Below are 26,130 nucleotides of genomic sequence, written 5' to 3'. Positions count from 1 at the left end.
AATCTTTCAAAATGATTTCCATCTGCTGTCAGCTTGGAGAGCATAGAGAATATTTAATCAAAAGGGGTTAGAGGAAGTGGTATTGGCAATGAGCATGAATGGGGTGGGGTCAAGCAGAATGGATCTGTGATTTTAACTAGAAACAATAGCAATATTCTCAAACCCATCCAAAATTTCAGGTGTTTTCTGGCTTTGTTTTGATTTGCATATTTTCAATGAAGGAAAGATAAACCACTTAAAGATAATTTAAAAAGTAAACGAAAATAAATAAAAACAAATGAAAATGATAAAATTTTAAAGGAACAGCTATATAATGTTTCAACTTTTTTTTTGCTGCTGGGTTAAATAAAGTATTTACATAGTTTGGAAAAGATGTAAGGTGACTAGGTTGTATTGGTGTTCTTTGGTTCATTAGCCAAAATAGAAACTTCTGCCAAAATATCTGAATGAAAACTACTTGGTAAATAAACACGAGTTTCTACATCAAAGTGTCTCTGTTTACTTTTGAGGGAACTATTTCTATATAGGATGGAAACTTCAAAAGATATTTTTATACTTTTTGATTTTCAATCTCCTAGGAATTTACTGTTAAAATGTTCAGTTTAAACATTTACTTTAATATAAATGTTCAAGAGAAAGTAAACTAGGCACTAGTGGCTCATGCCTGTAAACCTGAGTATCTTCTCAGGAGGATGAGATATGAGGATCACAGTTCAAAGTCAGCTCAAGCAGGAAAGTCTGTGAGATTCTTTTTTTTTTTGGCCAGTCCTGGGCCTTGGACTCAGGGCCTGGGCACCATCCCTGGCTTCTTCCCGCTCAAGGCTAGCACTCTGTCACCTGAGCCACAGCGCCCCTTCTGGCCGTTTTCCATACATTTGGTGCTGGGGAATCGAACCGAGAGCTTCATGTATAGGAGGCAAGCGCTCTTGCCACTAGGCCATATTCCCAGCCCCTGTGAGATTCTTATGGCCAATTAACTACAAAAAAGCATGAAGCTGAGCTGTGTCTCAAGTGGTAGAACATTAGTCTTGAGCACAAAAGTTCAAGGACAGGACCCAGGCCTTGAATTCAAGGACTAGCAAAGAAAAAGAAAAAAGAAAGAAAGGAAAGCAAGAAAAAAAGTAAAACATATATATATATATATATATATATAATGTTTAAAACATATACTGTTTAAAAGGCAAGTGTATAATTTTATGATTAACATTACCGGTACTTATTCCTACATTTTCTCTGAGTCTTATGGATGATGATTGAGGAGATAAAACATGGTGTAAATTATGTCTAGTACCAAAAACAATAACAAGAATAACTATAATGACAAGATTATGACTGGCTACTGGAGGCAAATGTGCAGAAAAAGTGGACATGTGTTGTACAAGTACAGGGACTGGAGGGAGGCATAAACCCAGGTAGTCACGGCTGGGCTGTGTATGAGCTTGAACATCCATATGAGGGATAACATTGGAAGTTTAAGCCATCTGGATAATTTCAAGTCTTACTAGCCACCACAAGAATGGTTAGTGAAATATATAGAGGAGTTAGGAAGAAAAGTGCTGGGCTATTCACTCAGCAAGCATTTTAGCTATTTGTCAATTACTCTCAGCACTTACTACTGCAGTTCATGTTCAGTGAAAAATATATACACACTTCGTTGGTCTACTATGACTGGGTAGCTAAAGGGAGACAAATGTTAAGCATCACAATAGTATGAAGTATAGTGGAGACATTAAACGAGAAAGAAATGTGTTATCACTATCCTGTTTCAGCCACTTTCAATGAGTTTAGGCTAAATCTGAGAAATAAAAAAATGAGTAATTTTTTTCTTCTGTTCTTGCAGTTGCTATGACTACCTTGAGCGACTATATTCATTGCAATTTGCCATTTATATTGTTGGTTACATTTAATACATAGAAAAATCTTAGGGTCCTTGGAAACTAATATTAATCTTGGCATAATTTGTCTTGATTGTAAGTCTTGAAAAGATCTACAACCAGCCTAAAATGTTTTTGTTTGACTAAAAGGAGAAAAGTCAGATATTTGTGGCAGAACATGAGATTTTAAATTCCCCATATTGAAAATGGTACAAAATGGCAAGAGACAAAGGAACTATCTACATGACTCAGTTGCCTGACATGTAAAAGGTACAGTGTTAGGTTTAAAAAATAGAATTTTGATGTGCTGTTTGCAGTTATTTCTTTTTTCTTTCATTTTTTTCTCTGGTTTATCCTCTGTTGTCACTGTTTTTGATTTCCGTACCCTTAGTCTTGTATATAAGTTTATGTAATTTGGGAAAGGGAAGGGAAATCACAGAAATGCTGAGACAAAGGATAAAGGATGAACCAATGCAACAACATACTGTGTTGGAAATGAACTTTACAACTTGGGGGAGGGGAGTCAGGGGAGGGAAACGGGGAGAAAACGAGGAAGAGGTACTGCTGTTGGTATGTAATAGCCCCTCTGTACATCACCTTTGCAATAAAATAAAACAAAATAAGTGGAATTTTGATTCCAAAATGTCCTTCTGTATAATCTTTCAACCACTACAATTTTCAGCAAATAGGATGCAAGAAAGATGGAAGTGTGTTGAAGATCATACACATAAGAAACCAGAACTGGAACACAAATCTTTGACATTCAAAATCCTGCTTTTTGAATTCTTCCAAAGATCAAGGTACTAGAATATAGTTTGGTGTGATCATGGCAGTGTGCTATTAGCTTTTCTAGTCCCTAATTCTGTCATCTCACATCTGTCTATGTAGACTTGATTATCATGACTATAGAGATGGTATTCTTGCTGTCAAACTGGAGCTTGCCCACAGCAAAACAACGAAGGCAGAACTCTGTGGCATGGCCTTAGATTCCTTCCTCTAGGTGGATCCTATCGGCACACCTGGACTGTCTGCTTCCAATCAGCAAACTTGTGAACAGTCCCTGTTTCCTTTACCCAGTCTACAAGGTATCATAACACTGGAAATCATTTTTCCTGGAGGCAATGGAATTCATGCATTTCTATAATAGGAACTGTTAACCTTTGGCTAACAAATTGAATTTGCTCAAACTACTCTCATTGTTTCCTTTTATTCTCTATCCAGCCCCCATTTCCTTTTCGTATTGATGAGTCTCGTAATCATCATCAGTAAAAGTAATATCTTTAGGTCCAGTTCATATACCTGTTTGTTAGTTTGACTTCTTATCTTCACATCTTGCTTGGGCCTGTATCATTTATATTCCAGAGCAAAATGTCAGCAAGTATCCATACATTTCATTCACATGAATATTTTGAGATATATGTTGTTATTGCCAAGAATCTTAAAATCATTTATAGGAATAAATGACTACATTTTCTTATTTTTCAAATCAGAAAGAAAGAGGTGGTCTTTAGTTATGAAAATACCATATGAGAAAGATAGATGATAAATCGGTTTTTAAAGTTAGTAACTGTATAGATCTAGTTATAATTGAGATCCTGAATAGAACAATTCTTCAATAATACTTATTGTTTTCTTACTTGCAGATACTTAAGAAAATACAATGTAGGCAACAAAGGGAAAAAACCTAAAGCATATTTAATTTCTTTACTGAAACATTTTAAATAAAAGATCGGCTAGTCTAGCTCCTCATTTCCTCCTCACACGACATTTGGTTTTAGTCCAAGTGACATTAAGTAAGAAATTCATAAAAATTTAAGGTCTTACTAGACCTGTCTTTCTAGATTTTACATATATTCCATCATTCCCAGACTATAAATATATTTTAAATCAGTTTGTGAGTTGAGCTCTCGATATTTAAAATCTGTAAAAGTTCAGACTTTGTTGTATAATTCTAGTGTCTTGAAATATACAGTTTTACTGAGCCTGATTAACTTTGTTTTTTAAAATGAGATATATAATGTGTGTGCTTTGAAATTGTAAAGTACATTATGTAAGAAAGAGTTTATTAATGTGTTGCTGGCATTTCTTTTTCTTCCATGAAAAATGAGTTCTATTCCTGTGATTCAAACACAGAAACCATCCTTTGGCATTACTCACAGCTCTTATTAAACTCTGCAGAGCCATCTAGCTTTAAACTTGATTTTGACATTCCATACTATAATCACAATGGAGGTTTCTGGAGGTATTAACTTTTATTTCACAATTAATAATCTTTTTACCTGGTGCTGACTATAGCCAGTGACATCATTCTTTTAAATGAGGCATTGAGAAGGGCTAATTAATTCTAATGTATCTGAAAGTTTCAGAGTAGTCAAATTACTAAACACCAGCTCCTAAATAACACAGAAACATAATGCTTTACAGAATATTCTTTAAAAGTTTTGAAACTGAGCACAATGCAAAAGCTTATAGGACAAAGAAAAAGGAAAGTCACATTCCCAACACTTGGAAAGATCTTTTACTGATTTGATTTAAAGGGCTTTAGAGATAGGGTCTCATTATGTAGATCAACTAGCATTGAACTTGCTGTCTTCCTGCTTCTGGCTCCTAACTCCTGGGAATACAGGTGTGTTACACTTTATCACACTAGATGAAGTTTAATCAGCATTACTTTAGTTAGTGCATGCACACTTGGAAGTCAGTTTACACCTGTCCAGCTTTTGTCATTAATGAGTTGATCCAAAGTTGGACTATAGAGTTGTTTCTCTTGATAGTCGGGTTTCATTTGCACTATTATAACCAATATTTTTGCATTTTATCTCTCAAGCCCAATCCGAATGATCAAAGACAGGTATGCTCTGGGAGACAGCCAAGGTGCATTTATATGTGAAAATATGAAAAAATATTACGATTGTAATAAATATCAGATCATACTTGAAAATACTTAAATTTTAGATGCACATACTTATTATGTCAGTTAAAAGGAAAATATATTTAATAGCTGTTTTTTTAAAGGGAAGGAATTAACAGAAAAGTTAGCTATATTTTAAATTTGGAGAAAACAGAATAGTAATGTCTGTGACATATTGATGCCTATACTATTATTCCTTGGGGAAGAAATCCAAGGACTTCCAAGGTGACTTCTAATGAGACATTTGTATTTTGGATATCATTTTGCATTAGTTTAGCTCAGGATATAGTTTGAGAGAGAAATAAATGGATCACAATTCTAAAGTATTCTCCTTTTCTGAAAAATTCTAGAAAAGTTATGCAACCGGTTGTAGTTATATTTTTTACTTTGAAGTAAATAAACTCAAAAAGGAATATTTATTCTTTATCCTCACCAGTTGTGCACTGATATCATGAAAAAAATATATTTACTCATGACTTATTCCCTTTAGGGTTCTAACTTCAAAAGATAAGAACATTCAAATTAAAATTTTATTTCTTCCTAAAAAAGATTACATGTATATGAAGAAAAGTAATTATAGTCTATATAATATAAGAAAGCTATTAAACTGTGTGTTGAAATTACAAAGGAGAGAGAAATTCCATGTAAGATGAAGAATATATTAATAAAATCCTAGTTTTAAGGTATAATCATGGGTGTTAAAGGCACTAGTGGGCTACTTGCACACACTTTTAGTTAGGGTTTCCTTTTTCTGGTGTTGAGATTTAAACCTAGGGCCTTGCAGATGTTAAGCACGAGTTCTGATTCTGAACTACAGCCTTAATCTAAAGCTTTTAAAAATTTTTTGATAGATAAAATGACAGTCATTGATGGGGAAAATGTCATGCTTATTTTGCATTTAGATACTACAGATTATGATAAATCTTCAATGAACTTGAATCCTGTCTAGCAGAGAAAAAAAATAATGCTAACATGGAATCCATTTGCTACATTATATTTTTAAGAATCTGAGTGATCATAATTAAGCAAATGTTTAGAACTAGTAATTTTAAGGATGTTGAGAGACTTTTTTAAACAGAAAGTCTATGGGTTCAGTAGAAGTTCTATATAAATAATTGGGACAAATAACAATGACCGTCTTACTTACTCATCCTCACAAAAACCTCTCCATTATGTACACATCAATTGGCAAGAAGAGGTTGAAACAAGATTCCTTTGGATTTCACAGTTATGAAAAATCTCACCCATGGAGTCAGATAATGGCAATTGAGAAAATTGCTTGATGAAAAAAAGTAATTTCAATGAAAGGTTTCTACACCTTACCTGAAGGGAGGAAGGTGGGGGGAGAATGCCATCAAGAATTTATTGTAGACTGGGAATATGGCCTAGTGGCAAGAGTGCTTGTCTTGTATACAGGAAGCCCTGGGTTCGATTCCTCAGCACCACATATATACGAAAGGCCAGAGGTGGTGCTGTGGCTCAAGTGGCAGAGTGCTAGCCTTGAGTAAAAAGAAGCCAGGGGCAGTGTTCAGGCCCTGAGTCCAGTCCCCAGGACTGGAAAAAAAAAATTCATTGTAATACTACAAAATTCAGGAAAGTGAGGGAAGGGGTGGGTTGAGAGGGATGGGTGCGAATGTTGAAGCAGTGACACTGGTATTCATAAACTGCTGTGTTTCATGGCACTTCCTTTGTGCAGCTGCTCAAGAAAAAATTTTTAAATAAATTAGAAGAGGAAGATGGGCATAGGGTTGAGCTGGGAAGGAAATTGTAGCCCTGGGTAGAAAAAGATGTCTTTCTTGGGAGAAAAGATTACAGAGCATATCAGAGGCTGTCTACTTAATAAAGGCTAAAGACTAAACCAGAGTTTCACAAATACAACCAGCTGGGATTTTATTGAAAGTAAATTGTTTTGACAATTTCAAGTAGAGTTATTGAGGATGTGAGGGCGATCTGGCTGCGGCATCTGTCACCCCATTGTTCGCCAGGTTGATTTGACTGATCTGGCTGGCTAGGCGGGTGTCCCCTTCCTCCCTCACCGCTCCTTGTGCGTCCCTCCCGAAGAGGACGACCATCCCCGATAGAGGAGGACCGGTCTTCAGTCAAGAGTAGCTGCTAGAACCTCCAAACAAGCTCTCAAGTAGAGTTTTTGAAACTACTCCACTACTGGTTATTTCTTCAAAAGTCCCAGTGTGAGGAAATCCATTCTCTATGACATTGTCATTTTCTAATACTGCATGAGCTGTGGCTTATAGAAACATGATAATGATAGCAAAAAGAATAGAATGAAAAAAAAGCCAAAGGACACATTAACAAAATCAGTATAGGATAGCAAATTACTTGATATTAAGATGCCACTAGGAGTTTCCTCTCTGTCTGATATGACACAATGTACATAGCTGCTAGGTGAACTCTGGGAAACATTACCTTTCGTTTAGCTTTCAGCTGCTCATGGTACTTGTCACATGTGTCTCCTGGGATCTCTCCTCCCCAGAGAGTAATTCCAACGATGGTGTAGGTGACACCCATGATGAGCAATGGGAAACAGTACACCAGTATAATGACAATTATATGGTACCTACAGGTAAAAAGGGGAAATAGAGGCTGAAGAATACTTTGGAATGAAATACATTGGGCTTTGAATTTGTTCGGCGTTAAGTCATAACAAAATTGCCAGTGGTTGTTTTCGTCATAATTTAGTCTCCACTTTACAAACCTATTGAAATGTCATGGGATTGACACCAACAGTTGTATTTCAAATCTTACCAATTGATTTTTTTTGGTCAACCTTTTATTTGGCATATGAAAACCTGAAAATTGAGGTGAAATGCTCTTTTTTTTTCTTCAATCTGTTTGTGTTCTCTTTGCTAATAATTGAGGATGGCTATCTTTCCTCTTCTAGGCAGTACTCTGCTTAGTAATTGAACTAAACTACTAAAATGCATCGTCAAAGGAAAATAAGATAGACTTAACTAATCCACTGGCCTATATTTTCTTCTGTATGAGACTATTGCATATATTCTTATGATAAAAGATATTTGAAATGACTTGCTTTTCATCAAGATTTAAGAAACAAGACCTCTGAATTATATTCAGTACAAATTAGCTTTTGATTAAAAATCAGGTTAAAAAAACATTTGCATGAACTTTCCCAAAGGCATAATGTATCTGATTTAATTTTAACTTCATAAATAATGGACACACCTATTTATCACACAAAATACATGCTTCAAACTATCAAATTACATCATGGCATTCACAACTTTTAATCAAAATTCTAAGAATTTAGTTAGGGAGGGGTAGGAGGATAACCCATTATCTAACAGCCCAAACAGAATTCTATAATCCTCCATATCACTTCCCCTGTCTTCAGAAGAACTTAAATAACTTATATGCATTCAGTTTTGCAAGAGTTGTAAACTTAAGTTGTAAACAATGTTTCTAAACATTGATTTAATTCAATGGAGAAGTAATTCACTCAATAAATAATTTAAGTATAATATTATCATACCCCCAAGGATTAATAAGAATAGATAAGAGGATAGCCCTCAGGGTACAGCTTGATTTTCCTTTAGTAAGCATCTCCTAATTGTTTCACTTAAAAAAAAATCTGAACTTGTGGGAGAACTTAATTGGATAAGATGACTGCTTAAAAGATAATTAATAAGTGAGACATTAACTTTTAAGGGGTAAAATAGGTAATCAAAATATGAAAATAAGTACTTCATTGAAATTGATCAAAATAAAATATATAATCAATTACATGATTATGCTGTTTTTCCTCTTTGCTACAAAAAGGAAATATCAAATTCTGTCAAGTAGAATTCCTAATTCCTTTCCAATCTAGGGTTCAGGTTTCTTCATGCTGAACTCCATGAATTCAAACTGAATCAAACCAAAACAAATTTCAAGGACCTCTCAAGACTTCCTAAAAGAGCAATCAACACTTTGTGGCTTTGCTTCCTTCCAGCCCTTTCTCAATCAATACCAATCATGCAGCCTTATGCCTTCACCTTATAATGCTTCCTCCAGGAAACTCAGGCGATAGTTCAGAGAGAAGTCATCACCTCTCCCTTTAAAAACTTCTGTTGTTTAACAAACTTAAGGACCACATCATACTGTATTGTATCTCTTTTGCATGTCCCCTTTACTAAATTAGACCTAAGCCATGAGGGGAATGTGTATACTTTTTGTGTTCCTAACTTCTATTTCCCCAAGTGCTTGATAAAGTGAATTGAAACGCATAGCAGAGAATTAACTTACGTGAAATGTTGCTTGGGACCTTCTGGCCATTGCACATAGCAAAGAGTACGGCCTGGCATGACTTTAATTTTGGAATAAAGGCACTGCGGGAAAGCAAGTAGAAATGCTAGAATCCAAATACTTCCAATGACAATCTTAGTGGCTGTAGCAGACAGTCTAGGCTTCAAGGGATCAATAATGGCCATATACCTATATGAAAACAAACAAGATGATCAGGTTGGTTCTTTCATGATTAGAACTTAAAATGGAGGTTCAAAGCTATTGTAATAGATTTCTATCTTTCTTCTGAGAAACAAGTTGACAAGCATTTTTTTTCCTTCTAAAGGAGCAGCAGCGGATGAGAAAAATCAGGCAGAACTACGTTCAGATGCAATTCTGACAGTAATTTAACCTTTTGAATGTGGACTTCAATATCTTAAAAGAAATGTACTCACTACCTTACATAGGTAACTGTAACCCTTCTGTACATCACCTCGACAATAAAATTAAATTTAATTAAAAAATAGAAATAAGAACACACACTTCTTGGGGGGGGGTGCCTAAGATCAATAGAAATAACACAAGTGAAAGATATTGATTATTTGGTGCTGTGCCCAACAGGTTACCCAAATTGATAAACATCTGCTAAATTTCATAGACTTGTTTAAAAGTAATGCTGCTCCCATAATCTCACATCTTCCTCTTTTCCTTCTTTCTTTCCTTCCTTCCTTCCCCCTTCCCTCCCTCTTTCCCTCTTCTCCCTTCCTCATAAGGAAGGAAATGAGGAGCTTCCTTCCTTCCTTCCTTCCTTCCTTCCTTCCTTCCTTCCTTCCTTCCTTCCTTCCTTCCTTCCTTCCTTCCTTCCTTCCTTCTTGCCTGCCTGCCTGCCTGCCTGCCTTCTTTTCTTTCTATCTTTCTTCTAGCTAGGGATCCAAATGTCAAACACATTGGTCTACTTAGTAGGATCATTTCAAAAGTAACAGGCAACATTATGTTCTTTGCTGTTTTAAATGATCCTGTCATCTGAATATGGTTTGAAAATGCAAGTGACTATCTATTATAGAGATAAAATTCTCATAGATATCAATTGAAACCTCATATTTTAGCACAATTTCTTACCAATTTTTCTTTCCATTCTACCAGACCATCTTCGCTTTACTATATACCTCTGCTGCTGTAGTTGAAGAAACTTTTATTTTGTCTTTTAAAAAAGACTACTGTGACATACCTATAGTTTCCTCATGGCAGGCAAGTCTTTTCTGCTTAATAATTATTATTGGTATGTAATATCATCTATCATTTTATATTAATCTCTATTTCTGTGTCCTTACACATTTCAAAGTTTTTGCAACAGAAAGTGTAGCCTTTGGATGTTTACTTGATTGTGTTAGTAATGTAACCAATAGTTCTTGAAGGATACAGACTTTTGCTCTAATTTGCTTCTTGCCACAGTAGAAGATATCCTAGTCTGTAAATCCCAAATATAAAATGTGGCCTGGATACTCAGTGTGCAAAATAAAGGTTGTTTGTTTTGGGCTGGGGATATGGCCTAGTGGCAAGAGAGCTTGCCTCGAATACATGAGGCCCTGGGTTTGATTCCCCAGCACCACATATGCAGAAAATGGCCAGAAGTGGCGCTGTGGCTCAGGTGGCAGAGTGCTAGCCTTGAGCAAAAGGAAGCCAGGGACAGTGTGCAGGCCCTCCTGAGTCCAAGGCCCAGGACTGGCCAAAAAAAATAAAAAAATAAAAAAAATAAAGGTTGCTTGCAGCAGATGTTCATGACTCATAAAATTTAAACTGTAGCATTGGATGTTAAGGAACTTAGTTCTTTGACAAATCACTTGAGAGATATATTACATTTTTCTAAGTTTCATTTTCTAATTTTAATTAATCTAATTTTAAATTTCTTTTTATTATTTTATATTTATTTTCCATAAATGTCCTAAACACATTTAAGAATGAGACAATTGATCATAAATGCTGCCGTAATGAATTTTAAATTAAAGAAGACTTTACTAAAATAATCCCTTCCATATGTACATATGTACATATGTACATATTAAAATGAATATGCACAAGTAATAAGAACTGCAGAATGTTATTTGGCAAAAAACAAATACTTACTCATTAACTTAAATTCTTTGATTTTTTTAAAGTATAAGTCATACTCTGGTATTTAACAAAAATTATATTTATAGCCACTTCACTTCAGAATAATTGAAACACTTGATTTTCATTGCAGATGCTTTTGATTTAAATTGAAAATTAGCTTTGCTTAACCAGGTTGTATACATTTTATTAACTGTGAATTTCTTTTTGGCAGTCTTGGGTTTTGAAATCAGAGCCTTACACTTGTTTGACAGGAGCTCTACCTCTTGAGCCAAGTCCTCAGTCCTCAACTAATTTTTTTTAACTATGGAAATCTAGGATTTATTATTTCTGAGTAGACTATATAGCCCTATGCAATCTGAGCCCTTACTTCTGTTGACTGATCCCAGAATTTTAGGAGAAAGAAGCATGCTGTGTCTCTATTAACATGCATATCTTGAAGCATAATATTTGATTATGTATTTGTGATTATGCACGCTACATAATATTTTTGACTATTTTTTTACTATCTTTTAGTAGTAGTACGAAGCAGTTGTCACCAAGGCAGTTTGTGAATATAGTGCATCTTGATCAATGTCACCCTTTTCAACATTCTCACCTACCTCTTCCAACCCATCCCTTCCATTACTTATCTTAATTTTAAGTTATATATTGAGCCAAGTCTTCAGTACTCAACTATTGTTTATATGGCATTTACTTATTTTCCAGGACTATATTATATTTTTTGTCATATTGATGGATGAAATAGATGTCCATCTGGCCCTTATGGAATTTAGAGTCCAATACAGAAGAGATTACATTACTCAAATAGTCACAAAACAGGTTAGAAGTTACTACTCAAAAGTTGCTTGGGGCAACCTTACCTCCTAAATATTTGGTTTTAAGCAAATGTTCCTTGGCCTTTGGTGTAATGGACTATGTGTTTTTCACCAACTCCTCATGAGTAGTACTGGGTTCATTTTATACAGTACCTGTATAAAATGCGCTTCTCAATCAAAAACCTGCATGAAAATTATACTGTCATGTGATTTCCAAAATAAACTCCATCACATAAAACATTTCTGACCTCAACATTTGAAGTCAGAACATTTAACCTCTAGACATTGAGTTTAGAGGTTAAAGGGAAGAGAAAATCACTATTATTCCTTGTTCCAATGATGCCAAACTTGATTATGTTCCCTTTGTAATGGTCACTTTATATTCTGGAATTTTCTAAGACTACCTATAACCACGGGTAACCTATCATTTACAGCCTGTTGATAGGTGTAGCTCAGTCCCCAGTTCTTCACTGACAGACTGATCATTTGGTAATTATAATAAATTTAAAAATCCCCTTGTGTTCTTGGATGATAGGAAGATATACTAGTATTTTTACCACCAAATAAGGAATTTGACTCAGTGTGGGGTATAATTTAAAATCATGGTGGAGATCTAAAGTACAGTTTTCTCAAGAATGCAACAGCAAGATCAGAAGGGGAGAAAATCAAGATGGTAGATGACTGGCACAACCCCTTTGTGGAGTCTCCATGAACCTGAAAAAAAAAACCTAGCTACATTTCTGCAAGGAACAGTGGACAAGTTAATATGCCAGAGAACAGAACCAAGAAAAGTCCAGATAGTGGAACCAGAAAATAAAATGCACTAAGTTTGAAGATCTCTAAAAGAAAGAAAAATCCCTTGTTTGAACATAGCCTTGCGCCACTTTTGGGAGGGAAGAATGGATCTATCTTCTTCCTCCCTTAAGCAACCCAGCGTGGTTTTGTTGTTTTTCAATCAGGGACCAAAGCATCTCTACAAAGATTTGCATCAGTGCTCTGCAGACAGCAAAAGACCATTGTGACAGCAGAGAAATGAAGGGGTCACGGAGTCCAAACTATCATGGAGACCTAAATAAAACTGCCAGCAGAGACACTCAACTGAGCAGCCTGATTGGGAGTCCCTCTCAATCCCCTGTCAGTGATAGTTTCACCATAGCTCACTGAAGTTGCATTGAGAACAAATGATTCAGTGGTAGGATTTTTTGAAACTGCATCTTTTCCATCATTGACTCATACAATAAACACCCGTGGAATACCAAACTCATGTTGCTATTATTCCAGTGTTTATGACTCCAGAAGTAAACAAAATAGAGTAATGGTAGAAAAATACTAAGAAAAATGGAAGCCAGTCAATATATATATATACATATATATGCATATATACATTTTTATATTCTACATTATATATGTACATAATCTATATTATATATAATAACCTATGGCTTCTGTTTCAGCAATGGTCAGTTCATCTAAGAGCTACCTTGAGAAAATGAAAAATGAAAAGGGATGGCTTGTATTTTTTTCTAAAAGCTGCTTCTCTGTCCTCACACCACACCTATAAAAACAAGATTATTTTATTTTAGTGGCATTTGCCATTACTAGGCTATAACTCTCCCAACTTTGTCTGCACTCATGGAAGACAGATGATTCAGGTCATACAACCTAAGTTCAAAGAGCAAGTGTCTTCCAGTTCTATCATGTTCATGATATCTCTGTAGAAAATGAGGGAGGCCAGACAGGTCTTTCTAGAAGACTAACTGGATTTTAGTTCCACTTATTTTTCAGTATCATTATCTTCACTTTGTACAGTTGATAGTGTTGATGTCTCTGATGATGCATCACTACATAAATGTAAGAAAGCAAAGTTCAGTTGTCTTGAAGGTCCTAACTCTTCCATGTTGCATTGTTTCCTTTTAATTAAAGATGCAACTTGTTATACTTCTGTTTCAACATGGTGAAATAATTCCACATCTTCTCTGTGAATAGCTGTGCTTGTAACTTTGAGGTGATAGCATTGCATAAAAACAATGGCTGTGAGCCATAGTATACTTCAAGTCTTAAGATGGGAATTTTTTGGCAGGTGGCATTTTTTTTTGAGGGTTGGTGGTGAATATAACTGGCTTTTAGGAGTCAGAACCTCAAAGAAATGAGATCCTAATTTTGTGGTTCATCAGTGGGTAGAGAAGGCTCCCACAACAGATGTTCTCTTTTCTCAGGTTTTAAATCCAGTAAAAAAGAAAAAAAAAAAAAAAAGAAGACATCTTGGTAACAATGCCAGCAGGCAGTTGCTGCTGAAGTTGGGTGTCACAATGTTGGGCGACAACAGGATTTGAATCCTTCCAATTAGTTCTACATGCTTAAGAAGAGTAAGATAACGTGTGTGTGTGTGTGTGTGTGTGTGTGTGTGTGTGTGTGTGTATGTTGGTAGTGGGGTTTGAACTAGGAACTGGGCACTGTTTATAAGCTTTTTATTTTTTAAACCAGTGCTGGCACTCAAGTCATAGCTCTACTTTTGGCTTACGCTTAAGAGCCTCATAGACTTTCCTGCCTTGGTTGGCTTCAAACCATGATTCTCCGATCCCAGCTTTCTAAGTAGCTAGGATTACAGGCATGAGTCACCAGTGCCTGGCAAATAACCTACCTTTAAACTTCATTTTGAAAGTACAAATTTAACCTTATGTAATATCATTCTGTGATGTAATAGTGACTCTAGAAAACCCTGATAAAAAGATAGTAGAATTTTAATAGCTTGTAATGAAATGTCTTCGTTGTTAGAGAAGTAAAAGACTGGCTATCAATTCTCAATGTTTTTTTCTTCTTTCTATGACAGTACTAAGATGTGAAGCCAGTGCTTTGTCATACTAGGCAGGTGCTCTACCACTTGAGCCACACCCTAGCTCTATTTTTCACTTATAGAGATAAATTGAAACCACAGAAAATGTAAGAGTTGACATTACAAATCCTACAATATTAAGAGATAATTTTAACAGTATGGACTAATTTGAGGTAATCAAATAAGACCTGTAACTCTAAGTAAGTTCAAGAACATTATTATATTGTTAAGTGACTCTTTCTTCTCTAGCTCTCTTCAGTCCTCTTTAACTCTTGTCAAATTATACTGTCTTAGTATGTAAGCAATACACTTGATAATAGATAAAAGGTGGGTGTTCTTTGTGCTCTCTGTGGTGCTTAGCAGAGAGACAATGGGTCCAGTACATTTTGTTCTATGTGTGTCCATGCTTATGGTCTAAATGAAGCTACAGATACTGTTTAGTGATCATGAAAAAAAATTCTATATAGTCAGCACCTACATTAAATTTAATTCTAACAGAATATTATAAGACATCATATATGAGGAAATATTATTTGATATTTTGTCAGTCAAATTCTCAGTGCTACTTAGGATGAGTGCTTTTAAAATGTTCTTCATCTGGCCAGGCACAGTGGCTCAGGGCTGTAATCCAGCTACTACTTGAGAGGCTAGAAAATCTTGTTTTCAGCCAGCCTGGGCAAAAATATCTTGAGAATCTCAACTCATCTCAACTAATGGCTGGGAATGGTGGTACATATCTGCCATCCAGCTACAGAAGTGTGATGGCTGGACACAATGGATTGTGTCTGTTATCCTCAATTGTTTGAGGAAGCACAAGTAGGAAGAAAACAGTCCAAGCTTACCTAGGCAAAAAGTGAGATTCTATCTCAAAAATGAACCAATGCATAAAGGATGGCAGAGTGGTTCAAATGTAGAGCACTTACCTAACAAGTGAGAGACCTTGAGTGCAATCTCCAGGATATCTCTCTCTCTCTCTCTCTCTCTCTCTCTCTCTCTCTCTCTCTCTCACACACACACACACACACACACAGATACACACACAGACATAGACACAGACACACACACAAACTTTCAATCCATTCTGTGAAGAGCATATTTTGTGTCAATGTACTTACACTTAAAGTTATTTTTCTAAGTGGAATAAATTGTGAATGAGCTTAGTTCTAACATATGTGCTATGCCATTTCCATTGCCAATGTCATGTTTTGTAAGGGAACACTGATTGGAAACATGGGAGCTTTGATACATTTACAATTGCTAGAAAAAAGGACTAACTGAGGTCACAGTCACAGTGTATCAACTATGCTTCATGTACAGGAACTTATCTGTGGAGATAAGGAGAAATCTTTAAATTCCATTAGGAAGGAAACCCCATGCATGACTAGTAAAAATGACAGAACACATATTATTATATGAAACATCACAGAAATTTGCTATATTAACAGTTCACGGAAAGGTTTCCAGATTCACTTAAGGGGGTATCCATTTTCCCCATCATTAGTGAGTAGACAGACCATTGTGTCTATACACACAATAATGTCTTATTTGTAAGTAGCTTAGAATTTAAACACCTTCAGGAAGCCAATGTCTCAGTTCTCAGCATCTGTTTCATTAACTCATGCATCATCCGAAATTATTGACAACAACTATAGATTTTCCAATTTCATTTTCTCACCAAGTAAGGATCCATTTAACTCTACGAAATCAAGAATCTCATTTATGTTCTCACATAGTAGAACTAATAGAGCTATTAGGAAATTGAATAGTTATTTTGATCGCCATGGTTGTGTGTCTACCTACTTGATACAAATCATCTCAACAGTTTTCAAAAGAAAATGCTAATTTCTTGGAAATTTTCTTTCTATCCCAATGAATTCTTTCTATAATCCTATTCTCATTCTCCTTTAATTTTTTTTCAGGCCAGTCCTGGAGCTTGAACTCAGCTCTAGACACTGTCATTTCACTTGTTTTACACAAAGCTGGAACTCTACCACTTGGACCACAGTTCCAATTCTGGCTTTTTGGTGGTTAATTAGAGATGAGAGTCTCAGGATTTTTTTTTCTATTTGGGCTGGCTTTGAACTTTGACCCTCAGATCTCAGCCTCCCACATAACTAGGATTACAGGCATGAGCTACCCATGCCAGACTACCCCTTCATTTTTTAAATTTTAATGGAATAGTTTCCTTGTTACTCCTCTGTAGAAAACATTACAACCGCAACCAATGAGTTCTCCTGTTTTATATGTTTTCAGCTCCATTGGAATCCTATGAACCACCATCATATCCATGAGCTGTCATTGACCTGACAGCTGTGGCAGAATGCTTCTTGAAAAACTCATAGAAAACCAGCAAGAACCCGTAAGAGCTGATCAACTCCTTCAATAAACCGAGACTGACTGGCTTACACAGCACTCCACAAACAATAACAGAGTATGTAATCTATATATGAACTTTCACCTTAAGATAAAGTTTCACAAGGTCACCTAGGCTGGCGTTCAAGTTACAATCCTCTTGACACTACCTCCTAAGTGCTGGCATTATAAGCATTTACAACAATGCCTGGTTTCATAATATAGTTGTAAAGTTTAAATGGAATAATCACCATTTATTTTCTCACATTTTCTATCAGTCAAGAGTCTTGGACAATTTAGTTGAGTGGTTGAGTTAGCTCAGGTTAACTAATTGCTGTTTTGGCTGAGTATGGTTTTATCTGGTGAGTTGTGGCTACCAGGCTTATGCCAACTTACTTTGTAAAAGCCACTAACTAATAGAGAAAAGCAAACACCATGGCTATCTGCTAGGGTTAACGTGAGTAAACATCTGGCAGATAACCTTTCACCTTTGCCATGTTTTATTTATGTAAAAACCTACTCCAGGCCTTCATTCAATAAGACACAACTGTAATGGGGGAGACACTGGAATGAGAGATGATGAAGACCATCTTAAAGTTTGCCACAAAACCTGTGCTATTCCCCAGAAGCAGGGCTTCAATGTAAATTTTTAAAAAGAAATGCTTATTAGAAAAGGCAGAAAAATCTCCAAGGTTTCATCTTAAGCTACTTGAGAAATAAAAATAAAATAAACACAAATGAAGCAAAATAAAGGAAATTAAGTAGTAGGGGGATTCAATAAAAGTTAAAGTAGGGGAAAAATTACAACACTGACAAGAAAAAAGGAAGAGGGAGAAACACACATTACTAATACTTATGTAAAACAAGAGATAACACCATAAAGATAAAAACACTTAGAAAAAGTATAAGAAAATACTATCTTCAACTCTACACATATGCCTTTTTAGGTGAAAGATCAATTCTTTCCTATGATGTATTCAAAGAGAAGTAAAACTATTGTTATGCAATGCAACATAATTAAAAAGTAGACACCATTTTGCAATTTACTTTTGAGAACAGTATTGCTCAGAAATATGAAAAAAGAGGCAAGAGAGAAATGGAGAGACAGAGACAGAGAAACAGAGGCAGAGACAGAAAGAGGGAGAAAGAAGGGTTTCATCTACGTGTGTGCTGGAGATTAGACTGAAGATTTTGTGCATGTTGGTTTTCATACTAAAAAAAAAAAATCTATTTAGCTATATGCCAGTAGTTTACACCTATAATCCCAGCTACTCAGGAGGTTCATGATTGTGGTTTGAAGCCATCCCAAGTAAGAAGGTCTGTGAAACTCTTATTTCAATTAACCACCAAAAGCTAGAAGTGGAGCTGTGGCTCAAGTGTTAGGGGCCTAGCCTTGTGCAGAAAAGCTCAAGAATAGTGCCCAGGCCCCCGAGGGTCTAAAAAGTCATTGTAAACTAATCAACTGATGTAGAAAACACATTTACTAAACATTTATTTAGCATATTAAGATACAGGAAATTTCTCATATCTGATCAAATAGCCTCAAACTAATATCTTGTTTAATGATTAGGGGATGCACATTTTTCTCCCAGAAAATGATCAGAATAATTCAAGAATGTCCTTGGGGGAACTATATAGCATTTAAAAAATCACATAAGCAGATGTTTTTGTTAGATATCTAAATTCTCATTTTATAACTCATGGAAAAGCAAATAAAAAATAGAGTAATAAAAATAACTACTGAACTTGGAAGATTCACACTATCATATTTTAAGTCCTAGTAATCAAGACTGTCTACTTGGTAGAGACATAGATCAATGAAACAGATTCAAGAGTCCAGAAATAGACCTAAATAAAGATGGCCCATTGATTTTTGACAAAAGTGCAAAGGCAATTAAATGGAAACATGATAGTTTTTTCACAAAATTTTTTTGAAACAGTTGGACATCTGGAGGTCAGAAATTTACATTGGGTGCAATCTCACACTTTATACTAAAATTAACTTGGGGGGCTGGGGATACGGCCTAGTGGCAAGATTGCTTTCCTCGTATACATGAGGCCCTGGGTTCAATTCCCCAGCACCACATATACAGAAAACGGCCAGAAGTGGCGCTGTGGCTCAAGTGGCAGAGTGCTAGCCTTGAGCAAAAAAAAGAAGCCAGGGACAAGGGGCTGGGAATATGGCCTAGTGGCAAGAGTGCTTGCCTCCTACACATGAAGCTCTCGGTTCGATTCCCCAGTACCTCATATATGGAAAACTGCCAGAAGGGGCGCTGTGGCTCAGGTGGCAGAGTGCTAGCCTTGAGCGGGAAGAAGCCAGGGATGGTGCTCAGGCCCTGAGTCCGAGGCCCAGGACTGGCCAAAAATAAATAAATAAAAAATAAATAAAATTAACTTAGAATACGTTGAGGAGATGACATGGGAAGAAATCTACATAACCTGTGTAAAGGGAGAGCCTCAGACAGGGTGCCAAAAGCATAAGCAAGCACATCACTAATTGACTGTTAGCAACATTTACAGCTTTTGCTCTGCAAAAGAATCTGTGAAGAAAACAGAAAGATTGGGACCATAGGCTGAGAGATATTTGCCTACTTGACTAAGGATATATTCTCAAAATATCATTGAAAAACAACAACACTTAAAACTTGGCAGCAAGGTAAAAAAAAAAAAAATCCCATAACTATTGTATGCCCTGGAAATCCTTTGTTACAAAACCACTGGGAAAAAATGAACTGAATTGTCAAGATGAACGATTAATGAACATCTTTTAAAATTAAGCACAGATAAAACAAATGAACTATACAGTAAAATCTATGTGTCCATAAGAGCACAGATTCAGTCTTGTGTCAGCTCCTTGCTCTCCTCAGAGCCATGGTAAAGTTCTCCCCTGCACAATTGGAGATATCTTGGATAACTTAGCTCTGCTGCCCAGCTAGCAGGAACTGACTGCTCAGATGACAGAACACAGAAAAACCCATACCTTGGGGGTTTTAAACAATGGCTTTTCAGTGGTAAACAGGAAGGGAAGGCTAACAACATGGCAATATTTTAAGTTGGAAAAGATAATAAAACTGTAGTGCAGTTATAAAATCAACAGAGACATTCAGTGCAAGATAAAGCCCAGGTCTATGAAGGTTATATACCTCTGCTGATCTGGAAAGCAGGTTACAGGGCTATGCTTCCTGTGAGAGATTGGAGGACATTCTTGGGAGCTACTGGGAACTGGATGAACATGAAACCAAGCTGTGAATTCCTAGAAGCAGCGAGCACCCCCATAACACAAAGTCAATAAACAAGGGTAGAGCAAGTTATTTAACACAGCTCCTGACTGGTCACTTGCTAATAGGCTGACCACTGACAAAGATGACCAGAGGCAAAGATTGGAATGCTACACATAAAATTAAAAATAAGGAAAAGAAAAAAAATACTTCAATGAGGATCCATGAAGATGTTTTTCTTCTAGATTTTTCTTCTAGGATCAAGATGAGTGCTTAAATAGGATGGTGAATTTATATGAGAAGTCTTCATGCATGACACAAATCCAATGTGTTTCTCAGATTTGTATAATATCCTATGACAAGTATAGCTTTTTATACTTATACAAGCTACAATAAATGGGATATTTCTAATTTAAAAAAAGAAAAGAGAGTTGGGTGCTAGTGACTTACGCCTGGAATCCTGGCTACTCGGGAGGCTGAGATCTGAGGATTGCAGTTCAAACCAGCCCAGGTAGGAAAGTCCGTGAAACTCTTTTTTTTTTTCTTTTTCTTACCAGTCCTGGGCTTGGACTCAGGGCCTGAGCACTGTCCCTGGCTTCTTTTTGCTCAAGGCTAGCACTCTGCCACTTGAGCCACAGCACCACTTCTGGCCGTTTTCTATATATGTGGTGCTGGGGAATAAAACCCAGGGCTTCATGTATATAAGGCAAGCACTCTTGCCACTAGGCCATATTCCCAGCCCCCCATGAGACTCTTATCTCCAATGAACCACCAGAAAACTGGAAATGGCCCTGTCGCTCAAGTGGTAGAGCTCCAGCCTTGAGCTGAAGAGCTCAGTGCCCATGCCTGGAGTTCAAGCCCCACCACCAACAACAACAAAAAAGGAAAGAAAAGAAAAACACAAAACCTGAGCAGTGATATGACATAAAAGGCCGCAGATGCGAGTGGAAACAGACTCTACAAAATTAATGGGCAAAGAAGCAATAGTGGAGTGAGGAACCAAGGAACAGATCCCAGGCCCTGAGTTCAAGCCCCAGTACTATTGCAACTGCACTGATAGCAGAGTGTGCTGATTTCCATGCCACCATCCCACACAGGAGTTAGCTTGAGTGGGAGGGTCCCAGGCTGCCGGCAGCTCAGAGGAACCTGATAGGAGTGGCTGGGTGAGAAGTGACAGCAGGGATACTGAAAACATGAAGAGTAGAGTTTTGTTTTGTCAGATAACATCAATTCTTCTTTTGGTTAATTTTGAAATGTATGTGTATGGACAGCAATTTCTTTCCTGAAGCCTCTTGAATGTTTGCCCATAGAAATTAACAAATCAAATAAGTTTAGTTCTAGATAAAAGTAGAACCATTCCCATACAGCAGATGAATGGAAAATAGTGTTTGCTGTTCCGTATCAGGGAATTGCTGGAATGGATACATGTTGTGTACCTCTCAGTGTGAGAGAGTTCTGAAGGCAGGTTCCAGAGCAAAGCCAGAGCTACTGCCCTGGATTTTTTTAAATTAGTAAACCAATAATGGAGTAATAGAGCAATGAGAAGGCATATGGGCCTTCAGTTTGATTGCACAGCCAACAAAATTGTGGAAGAATAATCCTATCTTGTTTCCCAAAAATTGCATTACTTCATCACTATTAACATTCCACATTTATGCATAGATGCATATATATGTATAGATAGATACATAGATAGTTATGATAGATGGATGAATGGATGGATGGATGGATGGATAGGTAGAGTGCCAGTCTTGGCGCTCAAACTCTGGGGGTCTTGAGTGCTATCCCTGAACTTTCTTGCTCAAGGCTAGCCCTATATAACTTGAGCCACAGCTCCACTTCCAGCTTTTCAGTCAGTCATTCATTGGACGTAAGAGTCTCATGGATTTTCCTGCCCAGGCTGGCTTTGGACCACCATTGATAGAGCCTGAAATAACTGTGTGACTTTAGCAAGGAGTAAAATAAAGTATAGGGAAAATCCTGCTGACTTTATCACATTTATATGCATTAGTTTGGAGTCTTGTGAAAATTGGGGTTATGTTTAAGTATGTTTTTATTTTATTTCTACATGTTATTGATTTTTATTCTTACACTGATTTTTATTTTTAAATATGTTTCTTTTTATTTTGTTGAGAATTTTAGTTGCTTTTGATTATTTGAATTTGAAAAACAATCCTTGGAAATAAATTTTTATCTCAATCTATTTATGTCTTAGTCTTAAATTCTCAACAGTGAAATAATGTATGCAGTGATGAATTGTTACTTTTATATCAACTGAGATTGTGCTGATTACATAAGAGACAAGTCTGATTACATCTTAAGTCTGTGTTGACTTTGCACTTCATCCATTTAATTAATATGTCGATTGCTTTCACAATGTGTTCAGGATTAATTTATAAGGATTGGCACTGGCTGTAGGTGTGGCACAAGGCATCAGGACAAGCCTAGCAAGTCAGCTTGGGTGCGAGAGTCTGAATTCACATCTCCACATATCCTCCCCAAAAAAGAAAGAAAAGAATAGACACTCATTGATTTTAAACAGAACTCTCACAGGATACAAACTAGATCTTTTTTAAACCCTTGAATAAGAAATATAAAAGATGTAAATGTTTAGAAAACATTTCCTAAAAGAAATATTGCCCCAAATAAAGTTTTGAAATGATTATTTTGTGTATAATTCAAAGATAGAAAAATAATTGACCTCAGAGTAACCCGTATGAAGTTCATGATGTGGGCTAAATGATGAATCAAGTGAGGATTGTAGCTCTAATAAAGAAAATTAATTCTGTGGGTAGTGAGTCCTCTCAGAGCTGAGATTGGATCAGGGCACTCAAATCAAATTGATAACAAATTAACCAGTGCATTTATATAATAATATTCATAGGTGTAATGCAAAATTTACCACAATATATTTACAAAGCCTGTTTCTATCTAAGATCTCACCATATCTCATGTTTGTGTACTGTTATCTATTCATAGTCTATTTCTGTAGACTTCCAAAGCTCCTATGAAATATTTACATGAATTCCTTTTTAAGGAAGTAAAACAGAAGATTTCTAAAGAAATATTGAAAAACAGAGTGGCTGGTAAGATAGTGTTTCAAAAAACTTTAGCTAAAATTGTTTCTTGGTTCAGTTATATATTTCTTTAAATAATTATTCATGTAGGTAGGTTGCTGGGTTTAAACAATACAAAGTAGTTTTGCCATCTTTCTTAACAGATTCACACTATTAGATGAACTGCATTAAGTTACTCCCTTAAGGTTTACCAGTAAGAGCCAGACAAGTGGCTCACACTTGTAATCCTAGCTACTCAAGAAGCTGAGATCTGAGGACAAAGGTTCAAAGCCCCCATGAGACTCTTTATCTCCAAAAAACTACTAAAAAAAAAAAAAAAAAAGCTAGTAGTGGCACTGTGGCTCAAATGGTGGAGCACTAGCCTTGAGGGGAAAAAAAAAAAGCTCAGGAAGAACACCCTTGAACTCAGAGCCTGAATGCTGCCCCAGGACTGGCAATAAAAGATTTACTAATAATTAACAGTGAATGCAATTCTGAAGTTAAGTATTCAGAACAAACTGGGCCATGTGTCCTGAAATTATATTTTATTATATGTCACTAAAAACTTCTTACAATTCTAGCTTAATCTCAGACTTGTGTTGAGGAGATAGAAAGAAATGTTTGTTTTCTAATATGCGCATGTATCAAGTGATATATGCTACAAAGGAGTAGAAATTACATTATAGTATGCCAGCTACTCAATTAATTTTCTACCTCTCACATTCCTAACTAAAATATAAGCAATGTAGGATTTGTTATACATACATGCAGAACACACGGCACTAAATTCTAACAGTCTTAAAGTTGATGGTTTTATCTGCAGTCTTCATTAGTAGTTAGGAGATACAATCACATGGAAATTAAGTGGAGAATGTACTCTAGAATGGACTGATTGAATGTGAAGTGTACTGTGATCTTTGGAAACGTAGTATCTTTTAGATAACTATTTCATCCAAATGTTTTATTTCAACATGCTGACTTTGGGGAGGATATTTGGGAGACAAGAAACTCTTTATTAATCAAGGGGATCAGGACAGAAGGGAACTGTCTGTCCAAACAAGAAGGAAGTAGGAAGAACAGAGTGATTGGACCATAAGAAAGCATTTTTGCAGGGATTTGTGTTATCAGAGTTAGACTAGGAGCGATGACTTCATATTCAAATATTCGGTAGTTATTTGCAAAGGGAAAAGTGGAAACAAGCAATTCTCCAAGTGTAGAATGAGGGTTGAACATTTCAAAGGAAATGCCTTCGATTACAGCAAAATGTATGACCATTAGCCTGCAGGTCTCCATTCATAAGCCACAGGGAATTATTATCATTATGGGAATTATCGACAGTCTTTTTAAAGTCCAAAATTTCTAAGTCATAGAAAGTTTTAAAGTGTTCTGCTGCAGCTAAAGGAAAGTCATGTCCCCAAGTCAAAGCTGATTTTCTCCCCGCTAAGAATTTTCTTACTCTGGGCAAAGAAAGAATTGATTTTTCTTTTTCATTTAGGTCGAGATTATACAATTCTGTTCATATAAAACAGGGGTGGAGAATATTTACAAGTAAATATGTGAAATATTCACATTACATTCAAAATGATATATTCCTTTACTGATGAGGTACAAGCAGGAAGCCTCTCATCCTTATAGTTATTTTAATAAAGCATTATTTGTTGATGGAACTGTAATTTTGGTAAGTCTATACTGATAAAAATGTTTCTATCTCAAATATGATAGTAAGTTCACATATCTATAGCCAAAGGTATCATGACTTACATATCAGTATCAGCAGAGTTAATCTTGAAAAGTTTAACCTAGAAAATGATTACAAAAACTTCAGTCAATTTTCCTAGGTCATATTTGATAAGACACAAATGCAGAAAGATCACACTGCAGAAAGTTTTAATAACTGTTATGTTCATACAGTCTTTGACTCTCGAAATTATCTTTAAAGGAGTTTTCCTCTACTTCTGTATTTATTGTATTGTATTGTTATTGTAAAGGTGATGTTCAGAAGGTTACAGTTACATAAGTCAGGTAATGAGTACATTTCTTTTTGAACAGTGTCATCTCTCCCCTTATTTTCTCCTAGTTTTTCCCTCCCTACTCCTTTTCCCACAAGTTATTAGAGTTCATTTTCAACACAGTGTTGAATGAGTATCACTGCTGCATTTGTTCACCCTTTGTCCCACCATTTCTGTATTCCCCCTTTGTATTTCTTTTGGAGAAGTTTTCCTCCAGTTCTGTAATTCTTTTGTTTTTCTTTTCTGGTCAGATAAGCGTATTCTCTTTTCTTTCCTCAGGCATATTCAGTTGTTATTATATATTTTTTATTTTTATTTTTTTTTGCTCAAGGCTAGCATTTTACCACTTGAGCTACAGTGCCACTTCTGGCTTTTTCTATATACATGGTGCTGAGGAATCGAACCCAGGGCTTCATGTATATGAGGCAAGCACTCTTGCCACTAGGCCATATTCCCAGCCCTCAGTTGTTATTATAAAGGTGATACACAGAGGGGTTGTGATTATGTAAGTCAGATAAAGACTACATTTCCTCTTGAACAATGTCGTTACCATTGCTCACTCACGCTCTCCCAGTTTTTCCCTCCTGTCCCCATCCACAAGTTGTGTAGTTTGTTTTCAACACAGCATCTAGAGAGTACTACTGCTGCGTTTAGAAATAACTTTTTGTTCACAACCTGAAGTGAGCATGTTTCAGATTTTATAGCAAATCG

At 36.1% G+C, this 26,130-nt stretch overlaps 1 protein-coding gene across 1 annotated transcript in view; it reads right to left on the bottom strand.

Moving 5' to 3' along the window:
- Tacr3 (tachykinin receptor 3) overlaps positions 1 to 26,130 on the bottom strand; it is a 46,724-nt gene that overhangs the window by 18,110 nt on the left and 2,484 nt on the right. The window contains exons 2-3 of the mRNA XM_048333676.1: positions 9,046 to 9,234; positions 7,210 to 7,360 (exon numbers count right to left, since the gene is read on the bottom strand). Coding sequence (XP_048189633.1) covers positions 7,210 to 7,360; positions 9,046 to 9,234 — 340 coding nt within the window. The remainder of the gene's footprint in view (positions 1 to 7,209; positions 7,361 to 9,045; positions 9,235 to 26,130) is intronic.

The sequence above is a fragment of the Perognathus longimembris genome, chromosome 24 (genome assembly GCF_023159225.1).
Source record: "Perognathus longimembris pacificus isolate PPM17 chromosome 24, ASM2315922v1, whole genome shotgun sequence".
NCBI lineage: Eukaryota > Metazoa > Chordata > Mammalia > Rodentia > Heteromyidae > Perognathus > Perognathus longimembris.
This window is presented reverse-complemented; position numbering and strand designations above follow the sequence as displayed.